Source organism: Trachurus trachurus, assembly GCF_905171665.1.
Source record: "Trachurus trachurus genome assembly, chromosome: 3".
Classification (NCBI taxonomy): domain Eukaryota; kingdom Metazoa; phylum Chordata; class Actinopteri; order Carangiformes; family Carangidae; genus Trachurus; species Trachurus trachurus.
In genome coordinates, this window is record NC_139893.1 from 27,160,964 (window position 1) to 27,180,559 (window position 19,596).

The 19,596-nt window shown below is 43.7% G+C and overlaps 3 protein-coding genes across 7 annotated transcripts; 2 read left to right on the top strand and 1 right to left on the bottom strand.

The window, feature by feature from the left end:
• Positions 1 to 119: 119 nt before the first annotated feature.
• On the bottom strand, positions 120 to 4,242 carry LOC311005628 (uncharacterized protein). Its single transcript, XM_083998105.1, has 7 exons — positions 3,951 to 4,242; positions 2,360 to 2,452; positions 1,339 to 1,372; positions 1,101 to 1,176; positions 532 to 948; positions 300 to 409; positions 120 to 199 (listed from the first exon to the last, which is right to left on the bottom strand). Exons 1-5 carry the CDS (start codon positions 4,093 to 4,095, stop codon positions 745 to 747), a joined length of 552 nt encoding a protein of 183 aa, XP_083854231.1. The 5' UTR covers positions 4,096 to 4,242; the 3' UTR covers positions 120 to 199; positions 300 to 409; positions 532 to 744.
• A 1,930-nt stretch (positions 4,243 to 6,172) lies between these two features.
• Positions 6,173 to 10,622, top strand: LOC311008153 (uncharacterized protein; the record flags this gene model as incomplete). Its single annotated transcript, XM_084001587.1, has 6 exons — positions 6,173 to 6,209; positions 6,736 to 6,907; positions 7,009 to 8,202; positions 8,279 to 8,418; positions 8,668 to 8,800; positions 10,561 to 10,622. Exons 2-6 carry the CDS (start codon positions 6,736 to 6,738, stop codon positions 10,620 to 10,622), a joined length of 1,701 nt encoding a protein of 566 aa, XP_083857713.1. The 5' UTR covers positions 6,173 to 6,209.
• On the top strand, positions 10,421 to 18,091 carry katnb1 (katanin p80 (WD repeat containing) subunit B 1). 5 transcript variants are annotated; one of them, XM_084001692.1, is made up of 20 exons: positions 10,421 to 10,587; positions 11,566 to 11,733; positions 12,075 to 12,205; positions 12,330 to 12,447; positions 12,897 to 12,997; positions 13,108 to 13,149; positions 13,232 to 13,315; positions 13,383 to 13,498; positions 14,399 to 14,470; positions 14,552 to 14,702; positions 14,787 to 14,977; positions 15,067 to 15,215; positions 15,376 to 15,447; positions 15,564 to 15,628; positions 15,712 to 15,942; positions 16,115 to 16,264; positions 16,353 to 16,429; positions 16,536 to 16,610; positions 16,921 to 17,037; positions 17,359 to 18,091. In XM_084001692.1, exons 2-20 carry the CDS (start codon positions 11,694 to 11,696, stop codon positions 17,498 to 17,500), a joined length of 2,124 nt encoding a protein of 707 aa, XP_083857818.1. In that variant the 5' UTR covers positions 10,421 to 10,587; positions 11,566 to 11,693; the 3' UTR covers positions 17,501 to 18,091. The 5 variants fall into 5 exon arrangements, with proteins under 5 accessions (XP_083857818.1, XP_083857820.1, XP_083857821.1 ...); XM_084001694.1 differs by having other exon boundaries at positions 15,576 to 15,628; XM_084001695.1 differs by having other exon boundaries at positions 15,397 to 15,447.
• Positions 18,092 to 19,596: the final 1,505 nt, after the last annotated feature.

Genomic DNA, 19,596 nt, shown 5'->3' on the forward strand with positions numbered 1-19,596 from the left:
CCAATTGCAGTGCTGGTTTGGGGGAAGCCAAAACTGAACAATGCTGACTGTACAGCACTGTCAGTTTTCAGTTTCCGAAAGTTATTGATAAATGACTTCACTGGTGCAGTGAAGGTAATGTCCTCCTGCAGCTTTGTTTTGAGGAAACTGACAATGTCGTCAAGCTGCCTCTCGAGACCTGTACCTTCTTCTGATGTGCCTGGATGGATTGAACAGCAATTGAATTAACTATAATGTTTAATGTTAGGGCCAAGCCAAACAATTGGACAAATCTGAGAAGTTGTGAAGAGTGCACTTACTTGGCACATCCCTCTTACTGAGGGCATCAGCACAGGCAAGGCGGTGATTGTGCTGGTTCCTCCAGTTCACAAATAGGAGGTAACCCTCCGCCCTGTGCTGATCTCTTGACCTGTGGCAGGCAGAAAAGCCCAGCACATCAAAGTTATCAAAAGATACACATCATTTGTCTGTGTTACTAAATGTTCCTTAATGATGTCAAGGCACAGTGCACAGAATTGAATTGAATTTTACCTTGACCTCCTGTCCTCCATGCTTCTCTTGAGGACAAGGAACAGGGTGGCAGGGCAGTTAGTGTTTTTTGGCCCAGATCCATATGTTTTATGTTGGCATCTGAGATCAACCTGTTCAATATATACAGCATCAATAGGCCTGCTTGCGGTACTTTTTTGTTCATGTGTATTCATTCTGTATTGCAGACAATTGCTAGGGAAAAACGCTACTCTTTCATGCTACACTTACTCTGTAACTGTTGTACCTCCCTGACTCAGGATATGTCCTGGCTATCCTCCATGTTACGGTGGAGGAATGCTGGAAATCCTGCAACCATTTCTCCACTTCCTCTCTAGTGGAGAGTCTTACTTTAATTTGTGTTCGGACCTCATCTTCCTTCATGCAAATTACATGATTGAAGCCCGATGGTAAGAGTTTCTGTCATCCAGAGTGTCAATATAAGTAAAAGGAAATAAAGGAAGAAATGACAATGTATTTGTTGACAATATTTAAAGACAATAAGGTTACTTGGTGTTCCAGTTTCATCTTATGCAAAATCTTGTCACTGAGTAGTTATATTTGCACCTAACCTCAAGCTCCTCCAACTGCTCCAAGTTACCAGGTGTCTGGCAAATATGGCACCATTTAACTTTAACTGCCATACTGCTGATGACAAAAAAAAAAAGAAAAAAAAAGAAGATGACCTCTTGAAACATCAGCACATTACAAAACACTGATATCTTGAGTAAGCATAGGTACCACAGTTCATCAACACAATAGAAGATGAAATTATGGACTCCTACACCAAACACAGAGTTTATGTCTTACCTCTCAAGTGTAGTTTGTTGAAAAGTCATGGTCTCTGCCAGAACAGGATAAAATGGTGTATGTAAATTGAAAACACATTTAATTACTTTCATAAATGATCAGTCAGTTATAAGAACCAATTTTATCCTATTATAGAGTAAAACAACACTGAGTGACCCCATTGCACCGACTAAAACTATGCTCAAAATTATGAGCTGTCCTGATGCACTAACTGAAACTGATGTTTTGCTGCAATGTCTTGAAATACACAATTAATGTAGGCTAAGCCTATTTATGCATATACTGCGCTCCACTATATGATTAAAAACAGCACTATATCCCTAGAACTATTACTAATCAACTAGGGCCAATGATACAAGTGTAATATTTATCACCGCCACTTCATACAGAGCGCCTTATAAATGCAGCTGTTTGACACAAAGTGCACCGTTATCTGAGCGACACCTTTGAGCGCGTATTAAGTTGATGAAAGTTATAAAACCGGTACATGTATCCTACAACAAATGCACATATTTATGACCAGGGGCGGCGCTAGAGATTTTGGGCCCCATGAAAAGAATCTTTACAGGGCCCCCAACACAGTGGCAAAAAATTTTTATGCTATTTTACATACAATTATGCATTTTGATGGTATTTTTGACTATCATTACCATATTTGTGAAAGAAGAACAACATGACAGTTGACATGTACAGTAGGGGAAGAACTGAGCACTGTGAATACAATAGAATTCATTTTCATTCATTTATTTGTAATAGCATAGTCACCAACTTCTCTGATTGGGTTGAGAGCAGTCACCCCAGTCTGTTGCACACATCACAAATTTTCTCCTTTGTTCTTACTGCTCTTCTTCTATTTAATTTTTTATAAGGCTTTATGGTTTTTAAACCATTAAAATTGTTCAAAATGATTTTTATTTCATTCATTTTAATGATCTTTTCCATAATAACAGATTCACCTTTGTATTGCGTTGAGACTGTAGTAGAATTTATTATTATTATTTCAACACACACAGCTGCTCACCTCCTTCCTCATGTGGGGGCACTGGGGCTGGTTCAGGGGCAGGGGGAGTTGGGGGCTGACAGAGAGCTGCTGCTGCTGCTGGTGCACTTGACTCTGTTCAGAATGAGGCATCATTTTGACAGAGGGGAGGTCAACTAATTGAATAAGAACAGCTTGATAAATGTTTGACTGGATTGATTATTTAACTAAAATAACAGTGAAATGTAAAAATCCAGAGTTTTCTTGAGCTAACATGGCGAGGAAAGTGAGCTAGCTTATAGACCACAGACAGGGAGGTGTTGATGTTTCCAAAACATTTATGATTATATGTTAGTTAAAGCAGAAGTAAGCGATCCGGTCGTTTTGGCTAATGCTGCGTTCCAGGCAGGCTTTTGAAACCGTAAATTACAGCTTCAAGTCACAACTTACGACTTTGTAGCGTTTCAGGCAACCCACTCGTGTTTTTCCGACCTGTTTTACCTGTGAAAGTCACTATAACGGCCACTCGTAACTTCCGACCCGTGAACTCGCACCAGATCGAATTGGTACGACTTCACAGGTCGGAAAAACTGAACGCACCACCATAACAGTCCTCGTCCCTACGTCACCACATTCAGGCGCATCCCTTGGCTGCACACACAGCCCTGCATGCCGTTCTCTCTCCTCATTGAATAAAAACTGTAGGATACGAGAAAAGTTTTCTCCTCGGCTCAGAGCAGAGCAGAGTGACTGACAGACCCGTGTTTCGGTCCAAACACTCTATGTAAGTGATTGCTGTCGGAAGATAGAACTTTTTAAGACTTATATTAACACAAATATATAACTTACTTCTGCTTTAATAACCTATATCTCATTTTCTAGAAAAAAAGCAGGGAATTATGATGAAAACCGGCCATATTTAGCTTGAGTTTTCTCAGGAACGGAGGCACGTAGAAACAAACGGTTTGTGGCCATTTGAAGCAGAAAGTTTCACCTTTCAAATGAGCCATGTTGGTGGCAATAATATAGAATACGCCGTGGCTCTACAAAAATCATCAGAAATGGTCTAAATTGCCGGTACACTTGACTAAAACTTTGGAAAAGAGCGCGGCACTCAATGAGTTAAATAGGCGGGATGCCTATTGAGAGTGAGGAGTTGTCGTCACAGCTCAGAGCCCTAATACATCCATGTCAGAGCCCCTCCCCCCTTCTCCGCCATGATGGAAGGATTCCGGTGGCAAAAGCCTTACTAGTCTATGGGCAAAACAAAATCGTCTACTCCGTAATTTACTGTTTTACAATACCGGAAATCACCGCTGTGTTAAAAACTGCTCCAGTGATTTACTTTCTCCTTATTCTTTCTTGTAATTTGTTCATCTGTTGGCGCAAAAAAGAGCTAGAATTTAGTCCGTCTCTGTGATGTTCTGATGTGTTGCCCCTGGCAACCGATAGCGTCTCCTTCCATCATGGCCGACTGGCTGCTCAAATCGGCACGTGACTCCTCACTCTCAATACTTGGATCAAAATGACAATTTCTATAAATTTTCGTTCTTCACGAATCTAAGCTTACTACTACTATCTTCAATTTTGCTTTTGCTTCTTTTTTCTTTTTTGTAAATAATAGGCTACTTACCTTTTAAAAATGGTGTGTGGGCGACGAAAACATGGTGTGTGGGCGGTGTAAAGCGCACAGCGCAGCGAACCAGCGTGGCTGGTGTGAAGACGCCAATCAGAGGCAGAGGAGAGGGCATCGTGAAGGCGGGTCTTGGCGTGGCCATAGTAGGATTCGTACTATTGCGTCCGGGCGGCGGTTTGTCCGTGGAGCAGACTCCTCAAAGCCGGTTCTGGAGAAACCACAGCGGGAAATTAAACTCCTTACCGAGCACACACCGCCGGACTCTTCTCGAGTTCCGGCAGGCTGAGGCTGTCCGCTGACAGTTCCTGCTCCTCAGCAGCGACCACTTCCGTCAACACGCCGCGGCGCAGCGCCCCCTGCTGTGCCACACACAGCAGACCACCTCTGGCCCGTGAGGGCAACACACTGATTACTTCATCATCTACTCATCTGTCATATTTAAACGATAATTTAGAGAATTTACAAAAACCACAGCCCTGCAGCTACCCGCGTTGCTGCTGCTGCTGCTGTTGTTGTTGTTGTAAAGGGGTTTGCCCCCGTTATTCCTCGAGACTAGATTCATATTACTATTATTATACACTACATTATTACACTGTTCAAATTAATAGGCCTACAAACACAGAACCATCTCAAATTCACGAGAAGCTGACTAAATTAGAACTAGCTATAAAAAATGATCAGAATCCATTAGACTCACCAATTAGCCTACTGAGCAGGAACTCCTAAAGAAACTGCAGACCCTCAAATCAAAAAAAAAAAAGAAGAAGCTTGTGGGCCTGATGGCATCCTGAATGAGATGCTAAAACATATGAAAAAAAAATTCCAACTGACCATATTAAAACTGTTCAATTTGGTTCTGAGTGTAGGTTTTTTCCCTCAGATCTTTAATCTCGGATTTATAACCCCAATCTATAAAAACTGAGACAAATTTGACCCTAATGATTATCGAGGCATCTGTGTGAACAGTAATCTGGGGAAAGTTTTCTGTAATATTACACTAGACTTATGAACTTCATTACCAAACACAATGTCTTGAGACAAAACAACGCACAACCGATCATATTTACACCCTACATACCCTAATTGATAAACATATAGGCTAAACCAAAATAAAACTAAAATGTATGCCTGTTTTATTGACTTCCAAAAGGCATTTGACTCTATTTGGCATGGCTATAAAATGCTTGAGAGTGGTATAAGGGCTAAAACCTATGATATTATTAAATCAATGTATTCTGGCAATATATGCACTGTAAAAATGGGTAAAATGAGGACAGAATACTTTATCCAAGGTCGAGGCATCCGTCAGGGCTGCAACCTCAGCCCTGCACTCTTCAATATCTATGAATTGGCAACTTTGCAACAATTTATACAGTGTCTATTTATTTCTATACTGCAGATGTTGTTTTCTTTAATTGTTATGATTATTATTTTTAATTCCAAATGCTTGCTTTGGCAATATATACAATGTATGTCATGCCAATAAAGCCATTTGAATTGAATTGAATTGAATATTATAAAACAGAACAGAATAACAGAATAAATCACATTCCCTAGGTTTTTAATAAATTTTGCAAAGAGGAAAACTATTTCCATTCATAAGGTTTTTCAAACGTTCTAGACAAAAATCTAAGCCAATTGTGCATTGCAAAAACACACTACCTGTGAATAACACAGCCATTCTCTTTCTGTTACACACTCAGTTTGTGTTTGAAATGCAATTTTTGAGAAAACTACCGGCACTCCGGACGTGCCTGACAAGTTACAAAACAATGTAACTTTTCCAGCTCACCATGACCCCATAATGAGAAGCCCTTGACCTTGGTAGGCCCCTGTGGTTCAGCCCAGGTAAGCCCGTGCAAGCAGCCTTGCAACAACAAGGTGTGTCAATACACGTGTTGGCGTTAACAAATATAGCCTAATCAATTAAATGAACAAGCAAATTACTTCTTACTGTCAACTGTTGTTTAAAATCAGACAGATTGATTAATTTGTTAGTTGGGTGAAATAAACTTGGAAACGTACATAGACAGAAGGAAGGATTTGGGTGGAGTAACCCTTTTCATGGCAGACATACGGTCCTCCGGCCGCCAGGGGGAGACGGCGCTAAGCAGTAGGTCCTAAGACAGCAGGCTCCGGTCCTCCGGTGTCCGTTCCTGCTGCCTGTAGCCTAGTTCCTGTCGGTGTCGGAGGCTGCACATCGAGGACCGCAGTAGGACCATTGTTTTTTTTCTCATTAACCGAGTTTCACGAGACGTGAGCGTTGAAGTTTATCTTATTTTATTGACCCAGCTAGGCTACATGTTCAGTACTAGTGTGTTGTGAGTTAGTGGGAAGGATTTGTTGATCTTTATGAACATAACTTGATAGATTTTTCCTACTTGATAAATACGCAAACTGTAGTGTGTGTGTGTGTGTGTGTGTGTGTGTGTGTGTGTGTGTGTGTGTGTGTGTGTGTGTGTGTGTGTGTATGTGTTCAGGTTGCTGTTACCAAATCATAATTGGAACATGGTCAACTTGGATGTCGTGCTCCCCATCTGAATTCTGACTTATATTATGAGGTTGATGGAGGGCAGTATTATAGCCTACTTGTGTTACCCTGGCGGGGGCCAAGCATGTCATGTTAAACAGTTTGATCCGACTGATAAGTCAAAAGTAAGACTGAATTAACACCACAGAACAGTCTAAACTACCTTTGTGAAACTGTCCCCTGACCTCAGATCTATTTCATATCAGCTCTAAATCTTCGCTTTGACCAATCAGATTCTCTTTCTTTCTTCAGATGCACATAACAATACAGGAGGGCGGGCATTTGCCCCATCTGACAGCTTGCAAAGACTGCTGCAGGAAGTTCCACTGTCCGTTCTGTCGCCCATCTGTGTTCCGCCCGACAAAGCTGTGCAAGGTTAGATTCCACTTAGAAAGCCACTTCAAACGAGCCATTCCCCACGAAGGTAATGTTTTCTACTTCTACTTCTCAGGAAGTTCAAACAGAGTCATGTTTAAAAAGCATGACAGACAGCATCTGCTTTGACTCTATGTTGTTGTGTTTTAGGGTACACCATTCACAGATGTGGGTTAGGCTGTCGACCACAGTGGCACTACCACTGCATCTACTGCCCGTCAATGCTAGGCCGCAAACCAGACTTCATCAGACATCTGTCCTACTGCAAGAACAGGCATCCTGCTCTACCTTCCATCACCCAAACCCCAGTCACCACCACCACCACCATCCCAGCTCCAACCTTCCCACGTGTGCAGCCTGTAATCCAAAGAAAATGTCCCATATGCAAGCTTGTGTTGAACAGGAAAAATGTAAAGCGACACATTGAAAGGATACACACAGATAAACCAAGGGTCACAATGGCAAATCCCCACCCACAGAGTGAATGTATAGATCCGGAGGATGGAGCCGACACAGTCCACGAATCTTTCAGTACTTCCAGTTCTCCTGTGCATGTGCAAAATAAAGACTGTGGGGAGAATCAGCGTGTTTCCTGTGAATCCACAGAGTGCCAGGACAACATGCAGTCAACAAGCGGCAGTGGACTGGAAGAGAATAAGTGCAAACGCTTGAAACCCATAAAATACTTCAGATCAGATGCCTCGTGTCCTGAACTGCAGGAACGAACACTCACTGAGATGGTCGACCGCATGTGGTTTGGAGAGGATAAAAAGAAGATCTGCCTTGAGTGGCAAAAGCTTTCCCTGGGCAGCAACACACCTCTGTCAATGCAGTACAACACTAAAGACCCCCAGTCAAAGAGATACATATCAGTATACGACCCCACCGTCTCCCATCACAGTAAACTGGGAAGAGTCATGGTGTCATACGACACTAAAAATAAGCTGTGGCACTGTCCCTGTACAAACATGAAGAAATTATGTCCACACAAATGTATCGCCAAATGGCACCTGTTTCAGACCCAGTGTGAGCTGTTCAGAGAGGACATGAGTCCAGTAACATCCACAGGAGACAGTGACAGCGAGGCCGGTCTGTCCGATGCACCACACCCCCTGAAGGACGACCAAAATCTGAGACTCATGGTCCAGTATATTCTGGAGTATAAAAGGTTCCCTGACGTTCTGCCCGATCACCTGCGACTGCCGTCTGCTTGTAAACAGTACCCACGGCACCTGGTTCCAGAGGAGAGGGTGTGCCGGCTCTGTCCAGGTGAGGTTTTCCTCAGCGACCCGGTCCTCGTCACACAGAAGGCCAAGATCCTCACCACCTCATGCATTGTTCAAGGTAGGTATTCAATCTGCTGATCTTTTGCTCTGTTAAGATATTGATAGTTTCCTACAGTCAAATGTGTTGATTTCAGATGTCTCCACCTACTGTAAATCCTGCCGTCAATGTGGAAACCAGTACCGGTACCAAGAGTGGAGAGACGGTGTCCACAACTTCAATGACCACTTACTCCTCGATCTCCCTCTGTGTGTGACCATCAGAAACCTGTTAAAGGTAACTTCTCATCCACCTGGAGTTAAATATGTTAAAGATTTTTTTAAATTATTACTACAGTGCATTACATTTTTACATCACAGTATATATTTTTTTTATTCCACTGTGCCAGCAACAGATGGAGCCAGATGTTGTTTTCTATAATGCAATTCTTAAGCTACCTATGTAATTCTTTGACATAGATACTTTCCAGTCAGTTTTGCTTTGGTCAGTGCAGGGGGAGGTGACTCTGGTCTGTTTCTCTCTCAGGTCCACACTGCTGTGAACAGAGTGGTGGAGTATTTGGAGTTGAGCACAGGGGAAGAGTTCCCCTCAGCTGATACACTTATTCATGCTTACCTCCACTTTGAGGCTCTAACGGACCACGACCACCAGGATTCCTGTGAGTTGATGGAGAGAATCGCACAAGGATTTGTATCCAGCAGTGCAGGACAAGATTAATCCATCTCAAATAGATGTTATTGGAACAGTTGGAGTGTTTGGGACTTTATAGGTAGAGTGTGGGTTGGACTCTAGTGGATCATTAACCACCTGATAACACCTGATCCAAGGAAATTTATCTTCAGTGTGTGAAACAGTGTAAATATGAAAATATGAACATTTTTTCTGACTGTTTCAGAAGTTAAACTGTTATTCACCAATAAACATTACGTTACCAGTGTCTATTTACAGGTCTTTGCAGTTTTCTTGTGTAAATATTAACTTCCTAAATTTAAGTTATGGCTTTTGTGTTTTAAATGCTTATTGTTGAGTCTCATGTGGACTGCTGAGATGTTTTAAAGTTGCCATTATTCATATTTAGTTCAGCATGTTTTTCACACATAAAAACTGGTCTGAATCTCTCATCTCCTCTGACTTCCGGTCTTGAACACGGCCCACCACCTGCTGGTTCCAGGTGAAACGTTGAGAGCATCAAGATGGTTAGAGGAGGAAACATCAGAGCGACTCTGCTACATGTCAGACCCAGACTCAGAGGAGGAGAGTGTTGAGACCAGCAAAGGCATCATCAATTAGAACAGTTTGTTTTTAGTAGAGTTGGCAGCTTTTTAATGCTACTAGAATCTTGCTAGTATTGTTTGCATCTTCCAGACTACTAGTGGAGATACAATAGTATCTAAAGGGATATTTAAGTATCAGGTTAAGTTAGTGGAGTAAAATAATAAAAGTATAAGCAGTAATAAATGAACATAAGTGCAGAGTTTAGATACATCAAAAACTGAATCAAACATTTTATTGATCCCCAGGGTTAAATCAGGTTGAGTTACACTTGCTGTATCCTTAAAGATTAGAGAATATAAAGTGGGTTGAGCAGATAAAACTCATTACATAAGAGGCTATCGTCTTTAAAGCTTTGGAATTTCTGCAATACTTAAGTGTGTCCAGATATGACTTACAATAAGAAATGAAGACAGAAAAGTTGTGTTTTTGTTTTGTAAATTTGCTGGAGATAAGGTTGATAATTAACAACTTCTTTGTAGGTATTTCCTTATCAAAAAGATCAAATAAAATAGGCCTATATTCAATTGTGATTTTAAAAAGTTTATCTAATTTTCTGTTTAAAATAAAGGCTGAGGTCACACTAGAAGGTTTGACTGAAGGGACAATCCCAATAAAGATGACATCTGTATGGTGAACTGGATAGCATCTGTGCAATATTTTCAGAGATACCTCTTGTACCTTATTTGAGACAAAAAAAATGAATCCTAGGTAATAATCATGCTTTTTCACAGTAATTTCAAAATATAAATTGTTGCAGACTAATACAGAAGCAGGTTTACTAATTAGCCTATGTCCCTTTGGTTTAATTCCCTTATACATTTATAATTAGTTTTATCACAAAAAAAAGGATATGAGTTCCCAATATTCAAGTCTGTTTGAATAATTTGGAGGGTAAAGGTTGGTGAGGGGTTGTAGAGGATAACAAGAGTTTTAATACCTGAAAAGTCATCTGATCTCAGCTCGTCTCGGTTTGTAAATAAAGTTGCGTTTGACGTCAGCGGAAGTAAACGCCGGTTGCTGGGTTGTTCAGTTGCTAAGCTGCAGCTGAAGAGCGACCGGACTGTTGTCAACAAGTTGTCCTGGGCGGCTGAGACGGATTAACTGCGGACAGTTCAATGTTTAAACGTTAACCTCTCCGTTCAGATGGTGAACTGCGGCAGACTGACGGAGGTAACCCGACGGCAGCGGCTCAGACACACCGGTAGCTGTACTTAGCACGCAGTGCTAACGTTAACCGACTGTAAGATCGGTCAACGTTAGCTCACGTTAAGTTACCGTTCAACGGATGTAACACCGAGTGCACGGACCGGGGCGTCCCGCCGGCTGCTCCTCAGATTTGTTGACCTGTTGTGTGTGAAATGTCGAGTGATTAATTAAGTGCGTGGAGTTTGTTAATCAGCTTTTAACTCCTAGCATCAAGCTAGCAGCTTCATGAAGCAGCCTCACCTGTCTCTCCGCCGACAATCTCTCTGTCACATTGAATGTCTTCACGGGTCTATTTAATCCATAGTATTTAAACAGATTACAGTCTCAATGTCAAATTTATTACCAACATTAGCCCTGCCACCGCTAATTTCAACAACCCTGTAATAAATCAGGTTATAGCCTAAAGTTCAGTTTCCCCTCATTCAGACAGGTGAAGGTTCACCTGTAACTAGTTGTGCTGATGTTGAACCGTGTTGTGTTGTTACGACAGGTGTTTCTATTAATTATTAGGTTGTTGGTGGTGTCACTGGTTCAGGTGAGATGGTCAAATTATTAAAATACTTTCAGTGTACACAGGGCAGTGTAAACTACAGCTCTCAGTAAAAGCTACAGGTGAAACCCAGCAGGCACATCACACACATAACTGATAACTGTATGTCTGCATCGAGAAAATAGAGGAATATAATGATATAATAGATAATATTATATATGTGTTAGCATTGTTCAAAGATCAATATGAAGTGGTGCGTATGTGAATTCTGGTTCAGGGGTTAGGATCCAGGAGAGAGCACAGAAGAGACAATAACAGCATCGTCGGTGTTGCATCATTAGGTTGCTGCCGAAAAGCGGCTTGTCAAACTGATTTTAAAAAATGTTGTGAAACTGTGTTGGAGTATCAGTGACTCAGACATGAACAGTAAACGAGTATGCATGTCCCTGCAGGTGGAGGTGAGTCTGCAGAATAAACTAGAAGCTGATGTCGGTCCTCAGTGATCCGGACTGAATTCATGAGTTAACCTGAGGAGCGTCTGGTTGTTCAAACGAAGCAGCAGTGTGCGGGTGTGACCAGCATGGCCGCCGCCAACACCACCAAGATCTCATGGCGACTGCGTGAGTATAAACTTTATGTGGTAACGTACGTCCTTATTGAAGATTGACAACCAGAGTTTCTGGTTTGACTGCACCACTTTGACACACAGCTGCACTGACACACCCATACATTTTATTTTTTTTAGGGGCAATTATGCCTTTATTTGATGGGGCAGTGAAGCTAGGCAGGAAAAAAAACTCAACTCGTCTGATTATTTTGCACATAGGTGCACGTTTTTACTACCATTAAATATGAGGGGGGTGGGTTTGGCTCCAATCTGCCCCCTATATAGGACAGAACGGTGGAGTTGCCATCACTGCCTCTCTTCTTCTAAACAAGTTTCTCATGTGTTGCTGTACAGAGGAGTTCGAGGCTCATTCAAGCAGCGTCTCTTGTTTGGCTCTGGGGAAAAGCTCCGGCCGCCTGCTGGCCACAGGAGGAGAAGACTGCAGGGTGAACATCTGGGCTGTGAGCAAGGCCAACTGCATCATGGTGAGACACCCTGATCACAGATGGACAGATCTGATGGAGCTGGGTTGAGCTCCAGGGTTTACAAGCTGAACATGTAGTGAAAGGTTAACTGCGGGTGTATGTGTGTGTGTGTGTTGTCTCTCAGAGTCTGACTGGTCACAAGAACCCAGTGGAGTGTGTCCAGTTCAACATGTCGGAGGAGCAGGTTGTTGCTGGTTCACAGTCTGGATCCATACGTGTCTGGGACCTGGAGGCTGCCAAGAGTGAGACTCAATTTGTTCTATCTGTGTTTGTGTGTGTGTGTGTGTGTGTGTGAGAGAGAGAGAGAGGAATGTATGAATTTAATGAGAAAATCAAATGGCATCACAAAGCAGCATCTCATCTACACAAACACGAGGTGTGATGGCGCAGCAGATCTTCATGTGGCTCTATATTGTTTTCATATGATAATTATGAAACTAATGACACCTCATTCCTCATTCGAACGACTTAAATTCATTGTTTCTCGAGTCAAAGGAGAATCACTTCTATCGTCAATCTCCACCTGAAAGGGGAACAGATTCACACACCTGCTCCACAACTGCAGAATGAATCTCTGGTGGTCAGATAAACAGATTTGTTTTTCAGTTATTCAGTAAACAGAGACATTTACACCTGACCAGGTGAGTCTGTCAGTAAGTGCTGCTGCTAATTGCTGTTTCCTTTTCTGCAGTTTTAAGGACTCTGATGGGACACAAAGCCAACATCACCAGTCTGGGCTTCCATCCGTTTGGAGACTTCCTAGCCTCGAGCTCCCTGGACACAAACATCAAGGTGTGTGTGTGTGTTTGTGTGTTTTTATGTTTGTGTGTGTAATTTACATTCATGGATTTTCTTTCTTTATTTCTTTCTGCTCTCATATGATCGTGGTGAATCTGTGTCAGCTGTGGGACGTACGGAGGAAAGGTTATGTGTTCAGGTATAAGGTAAGAAGTGTGTGTGTCCGTGTGTGTGGAGCTGAGGTTTTTCACATCAGTGTGAAGCTGACTGTGGTTGTGTTGCGTTCAGGGTCACACACAGGCCGTCAGGAGTCTGGCCTTCAGTCCTGATGGAAAGTGGTTAGCTTCAGCCAGTGATGACTGCACCGTCAAGGTAAGACCGCTGAGGAGTGAGACGTTCAGCTGTCGAACCTCCGTCATCTCTTTGTCTTGTCTCTCAGCTGTGGGACCTGACACAGGGGAAAACCATCACAGAGTTCAAATCTCACTCTGCAGCCGTCAACATTGTCCAGTTCCACCCCAACGAGTACCTGCTGGCATCAGGCAGTTCTGACAGGTACCACCCCTCCAGTTGCCACCCAGTCACATCTGCACACAGATGTTAGCTGCTGTAACTTCAGACCACACACTGCTAACTCTACCCCCCCAACAGCCTCCAACCTCCCACCTGATGTGCGCTGACAGGTGCAGTACCAGTCAGTACCTGTCCCCACCTGTGGTCCAGTCTCAGTTCAGTCTGAGTTTAGTTGCAGCTAATTTAGCGACATTATCTTTACTGTTTGCTCGAACAATGCTCTACTGAGCTGATTGGTCCTAACAGCTCTGCTGATACTGATACAATTTCAAATTGACTGATCAGTTACAAGCGGCCGAAATGAGTTTCCTCCGCAGGGTGGCGGGGCGCTCCCTTAGAGATAGGGTGAGGAGCTCTGTCACCCGGGAGGAGCTCGGAGTAGAGCCGCTGCTCCTCCACATCGAGAGGAGCCAGCTGAGGTGGCTCGGGCACCTGTATAGGATGCCCCCTGGACGCCTCCCTCGTGAGGTGTTCCGGGCATGTCCCACCGGGAGGAGGCCCCGAGGAAGACCCAGGACACGCTGGAGTGACTACGTCACACGGCTGGCCTGGGAACACCTTGGGGTCCCCCCGGAAGAGCTGGAGGAAGTGTCCGGGGAGAGGGAAGTCTGGGGATCCCTGCTCTGACTGCTGCCCCCGCGACCCGACTCCGGATAATGCGGTGGACAATGGATGGATGGACGGATGATCAGTTATTGATTGTTTGCTCTAAATATTTCCCTCTACCCCCTTACTCATGTGTTATTACTGCTCAAAGTTTTCCTCCTTGTTTTATCAGGATTTTCTGTGTCACTCTGACATTGTGTCTATGTGATGCTGATGCTGTGTTTCAAGTGTTGACAAGTTGTTGTGTTGATGTGAGGTTTGTGTCTCTGTCTTTAGAAGCATCAAACTCTGGGACCTGGAGAAGTTCACCATGATCGGCTCGTTGGAAGGAGACACGACTCCAGTCAGGTGAGTGGCGCAGGTCGGGCAGCCCGCTGCTGGAGTGTGACCCCTGAGCCCTGACCTCTGATGTCTCACCTCTCTTTTCAGGTGTTTATTTTTCAGTCCTGACGGGGGCTGCCTGTACAGTGGGGCCACCGACTCTCTGAGGGTCTTCGGCTGGGAGCCTGACCGCTGCTTCGATGTGGTGCCAGTGGGCTGGGGGAAGGTTTCTGACCTCGCCATCTGCAACCAGCAGCTGGTGTGTAGCTCCGCCCACAGAAAGTCTCACCTTCTTCAGCCTGAATTTCAAATATCATATCAAGTCTCTCTCCTCTGCTGTCAGATCGGCGTGTCTCACCAGCTCTCCAGCGTCTCGTCCTATGTGGTCGACCTCAAGCGAGTGAAGAAGAGCGGCGGCTCTGTGATCCAGGGAATCATCCAGGACAACCAGCCGCTTACAGAGCCCAGAGACCCCAGAGGAGCTGCCCTGAGGAGGAACTATGAGAGACCCACCACCACCTGCAGCTCACAGAGGTAACAACACACCCACATGCAGCGCACACAGGTGTGACAGGTGCGACACATGGGCCGCGAAAGCACCTCACATGTTGTGATGTCATCAGGGTGAAGCAGAGGTCAGACGCTGATAGGCGGAGCCCTGAAGGTGAGAGGCGGAGCCCCAGTGAGGACGAAGCAGATGAGAAACTGTCGTCAGCTGAGATCCACAACGCTGAAGACTACAAGGAGATCTTTCAACCCAAGAATGCCATCTGTAGGTTGACCATCATATCATACCTCATCACACCTGCTGACACCTGTTTATCTGTGCTTACAAATCCATTTAATTTAGTCGCATTTAATCATATTTTCAGTTTCAGTTAAAAGTTTTGTCACATTTTTAATTTTTCAGTTGTTCTGAATTGCTTCGTCAGCAATTTGTTTCTCTCCTACAGCTAGAACTCCTCCCAAGATCTCAGAGCCGTTCCCAGCTCCTCCAGAAGACGGTGAGTCTTTCTTCATCTTCATCACTGTCATGTCACTATCACAGCGCCAGCTTCTTGTTGAGTTGTTGTTGTGTTGTTCACTTGTTGTTTGTTTGCTTGTCCTTGTGTTTGCTAAGAGACCATATTAGCCACTGGCCACCAACTGAAGGAATTGGTTTCTCCGTTTACTGACAAGCAGCAGGTCAGTGAAGGCAGCAGCTCAGTGCTTAAGTCATGTGACCAGACGTGTTTGCTGTTTGTTGAACAAGGTTTGTTGTTTTGAAGCCTCCTCCTATGGCCTCCTCCACTCCGGTCCAGAGGGTGGAGCCAACAGTGGTCTCCTGTGTAAAGCGCCCCACCCCCTCAGCCGTGGGTCCATCACCCTCTGAGCTTCCTACGTTCCAGCCGCCTGCCCCTCACCCCCCCGTCCCCACGGCAAAGCCTAAACCACAACCCAGAGTCATCCTGAGCACCAGAAATGAACCCATCGGTCTGAATGTGGCCGACTTCCTGCCTGTGAGACACACACACACACTCTCATATGAACCCTGACCTGTATATGTCATTCGGTTTAACACAAAGTTCTTGTTGCTTTGTTAGTTGTTTGTTGAGTATATATAAAAGAGTTATTGTTATTATAATTATTAGAGGTAAACGCAAGACCGACTCCTCGTCCTTTCATCCTCAGTCATCTCCCAACAGTCGACCTGGAGCTCTAAGTGACGAGGAGGCTCTCACCCAGATCAAGAAAGGTCACGACACAATGTGCGTGATGCTTAGCAGCCGCCACAAGAACCTGGAGACGGTCCGATCTGTGTGGGCGAGAGAGGACGTCAAGGTGAGCAGGGGTTGCGCCAGGGTGATGACGTTCTGGAGCTTTCACTTTACTCATGGACTTCATTCTCCTCCTTACTTCTTGTCTGCAGAGTGCCCTGGATACAGCTGTCTCCATGAATGACCTGTCCATCGTCGTGGACATCCTCAACATCATCAACCTTCAGCCGTGAGACACACACACGCACAGAGTTTGTGTGTCGTTTGCATGAAAACAGTCATGACCGGTTTTGAATAAAATTTAAGTTAAGTAATTGACATCTCTCTTGTTTCAGATCACTATGGAAACTGGACCTGTGCACGTCGATTCTTCCTCAGATTGACCAACTGCTGCAGAGTAAATATGAGAGGTGAGACATGACAGTAGATCAGTACTGATTACTGGTACGATTAGATTCTCCTCGTGTTTAACAGGACACAAAGAGAGTTAGAGGCCAGTCTGAATCTATAATCTATAACCGATAAAAAATATTCAGTTGATAGTCACAAGACGAGGAGAAGCTGAAAACATCTGTCTATCAGCTTATTGATTGAAGTCTGATTAAATGAATGTGACTTGATCAATATACTGTACAATACTTGAATATGTTGGTATTGCAGTTACTAGTGGGGACAAGAGGGGATCGCATTAACTATGTTGTGTGTGTGTGTGTGTTTCAGCTACATGCAGACCGGCTGCACATCTCTGAAACTTATAATGAAACATTTCTGGATGTTGATCTCGGACACATTGAAGGCGTCACCTTGTGTCGGAGTCGACATCACACGAGAGGAGCGGTGAGATGCTGCACTGCACTCGACCTCACTTTACTGATTAGACACTGTGTTAATTGTAAATATCTACAGCATCAGCGGAGCAGGAGAATAAACTGATCTGATCTAAACCTGCTCACATATTAATGTTTGAACAGTGAATGTCTCCTGTACACACCTGTTTGTTACACGTGATGGATGTTGTATGTATTTAAACAGATGAGTTAACAAGTCTAGATGAATCGGTCACAATCACATTTCCTGTTACACAGAAACTAGACAAACTTATTGACAGCTGTACATTTCCATGACGACCCTGATGATGCTTGGTGTTTTTGGCCACAGAAACCAGAAGTGCAGAGCGTGCTGTAAGCAGCTGAAGAACCTCAGCAACATTGTGAAGAATAAGGCAGCACAGGTTGGTCGCCACGGCAGCGCCTTCAAAGAGCTGCAGCTGCTCATGGCTCCGCTAGATGATGCCCTCTGACCTTGGATCAGCTGATCTGATACGGACGCCTCCATCTCAGTGGTGTGGAAAAGAAACGTGTTGAAGACAGTGTTATTCAAAGATGGAGCCAGGTGCCTAGCTTAGCGTAAAGACTGTAAACAGCTGCTAGCCTAGCTATGTCCAGAAGTAGCTCAACTAGCTCTTACCAGGCTCTATGCTAAGCTAAGCTAATCAGCTGCAGCTTCATATTTAGTATCCAGACTTGAGTGGTACAAATCGCTGCAGAGACAAAGGACCAATCATAGCAGAGCTTAAGTGTTGAGGAGGACCAATCAGAGCAGAGCTTTTCAATCAAGACATGTTGAGAGGAGACAATGTCGTTTTGTGCCTGAACAGGACCTCAGGTTGATGTTGATTCATTTGACTTTTCTGATCATAATGATCACCTTAGATCAGGTGATCAGTTGATCAGGTGATCGGACACCTGAGGCCAGAACGAGTACTTAGTTGAGATTATCAACACTTTTAGTTCTTCACACTGAGGATGATCCAGTGTTTCACTCTTTTCTACTTAGATCCACTATTTTAAATGTAATGTTCATATTGGTTATTTAAATAAAGTTAAAACGAATGGTGAAAATGTGTCATTCTTTTTCTATGTCCAAAAAAACCTTTCGCTTCCTGCACAATTTAGACAAGTTTCATTATAAATCATCAGTTGTTCAGTATTTCTGTCTCCATCAAAAATCTGATAAGAAGCTTATTTTAAATCATTACTTAAATGGAGTTGCATTTTTGATGTGGAGCTGTGTGTGTGCGTGTGGAGGGTGATAGAGACTGTACATGACATCAGTAGATACACTCAGGTGATCCATTGCTGAGCTGTGCTGCTGTGAGTGTGGTCATGTGGAAAATTGTGTCTTGTCAGTTTTAAAACATCACAGAAACAATCCAACTTGTGTTTACATGTTCACTTCACGTAGAAGATTTCTAGCTGTTTTTCTTCCTGTGAAATCAGCTCTTTGCTGGACAACTGTATTCCTATGCACTGTCAGTGGTTGAAAAATAAAGGATATGAAGGAAAGACTGTTTTTATTCCATGTGTCACTGTCAATGTTGAAAGGAGTTGTTTGTTAGTGTTGTTATTGCTACATAGCTACCATTAGATTCAGCAGCTGACTCAGCGTGCTGTGCTTCAGAGGTTACAACACGTTGGTGCAGCCAGGACAGCGCTGGCTGGTTAGCATGCTAACTTCAGTCGGGGGCATCCCTATGTTCCCTGGGTCCTATGTTCCCCACTTTGTATGGGACCGGGGAACATAGGACCCTTTTTTAGAAAAAGGGTCCCATGTTCCCCGCTTTTCCCTAAAAGGGTCCTATGTTCCCCGCTGTGTCCGGACCAGGGAACAGAACCCTATTTTAGAAAAAGGGTCCTATGTTCCCCGCTTTTCCCCAAAAGGACCCAGGGAACATGCAATTTTTGGTCCCATACTTGCAGTGGAGTTGTGACTTTGCAGATTTTTGCCTATTTTTGAGTGAGAAGTTGAGTTGTGACTTTGAGTGAGAAGTGGAATTGTCCCATTGGTTGGGTTTAGGCAATGAAGAAAGGAGTTGGTTAAGTTTAGTAAAAAGACTAGGTAGAGGTTAGACAGGCCAGATAGATAGAGTCCAGATAAGTAGAGAGAGTCCATCGACCGGCAACAGCGGGGAACATAAGACCCTTATTCAAAAAGAGGGTCCTATATTCCCCCTATATAACATAGGACTCTGGGAACATAGGTACGCTCCCCTTCAGTCACAGACGTAAGGATAGACAGCTCTTTCAATATGCAGTCTTTATGCTAAGCTAAGCCAACCACAATCATATTGATTGTGTGTAAATATATACAGCGGGGAAAATAAGTATTGAACGCGTCAACATTTTTCTTAGAAAATATATTTCTAATAGAGCTATTGACATGAAATTTTCACCAGATGTCGGCATCAACCCAAGTAATGCACATATACAAAGAAATCTGAACATTAATGTCCATAAATTAAGTTATGTTTAATTAAGTGAAATGACACAGGGAATAAGTATTGAACACATGAAGAAAAGGAGGGGCAGAAAGGTATGGAAAACCAAGAAAGTAGCT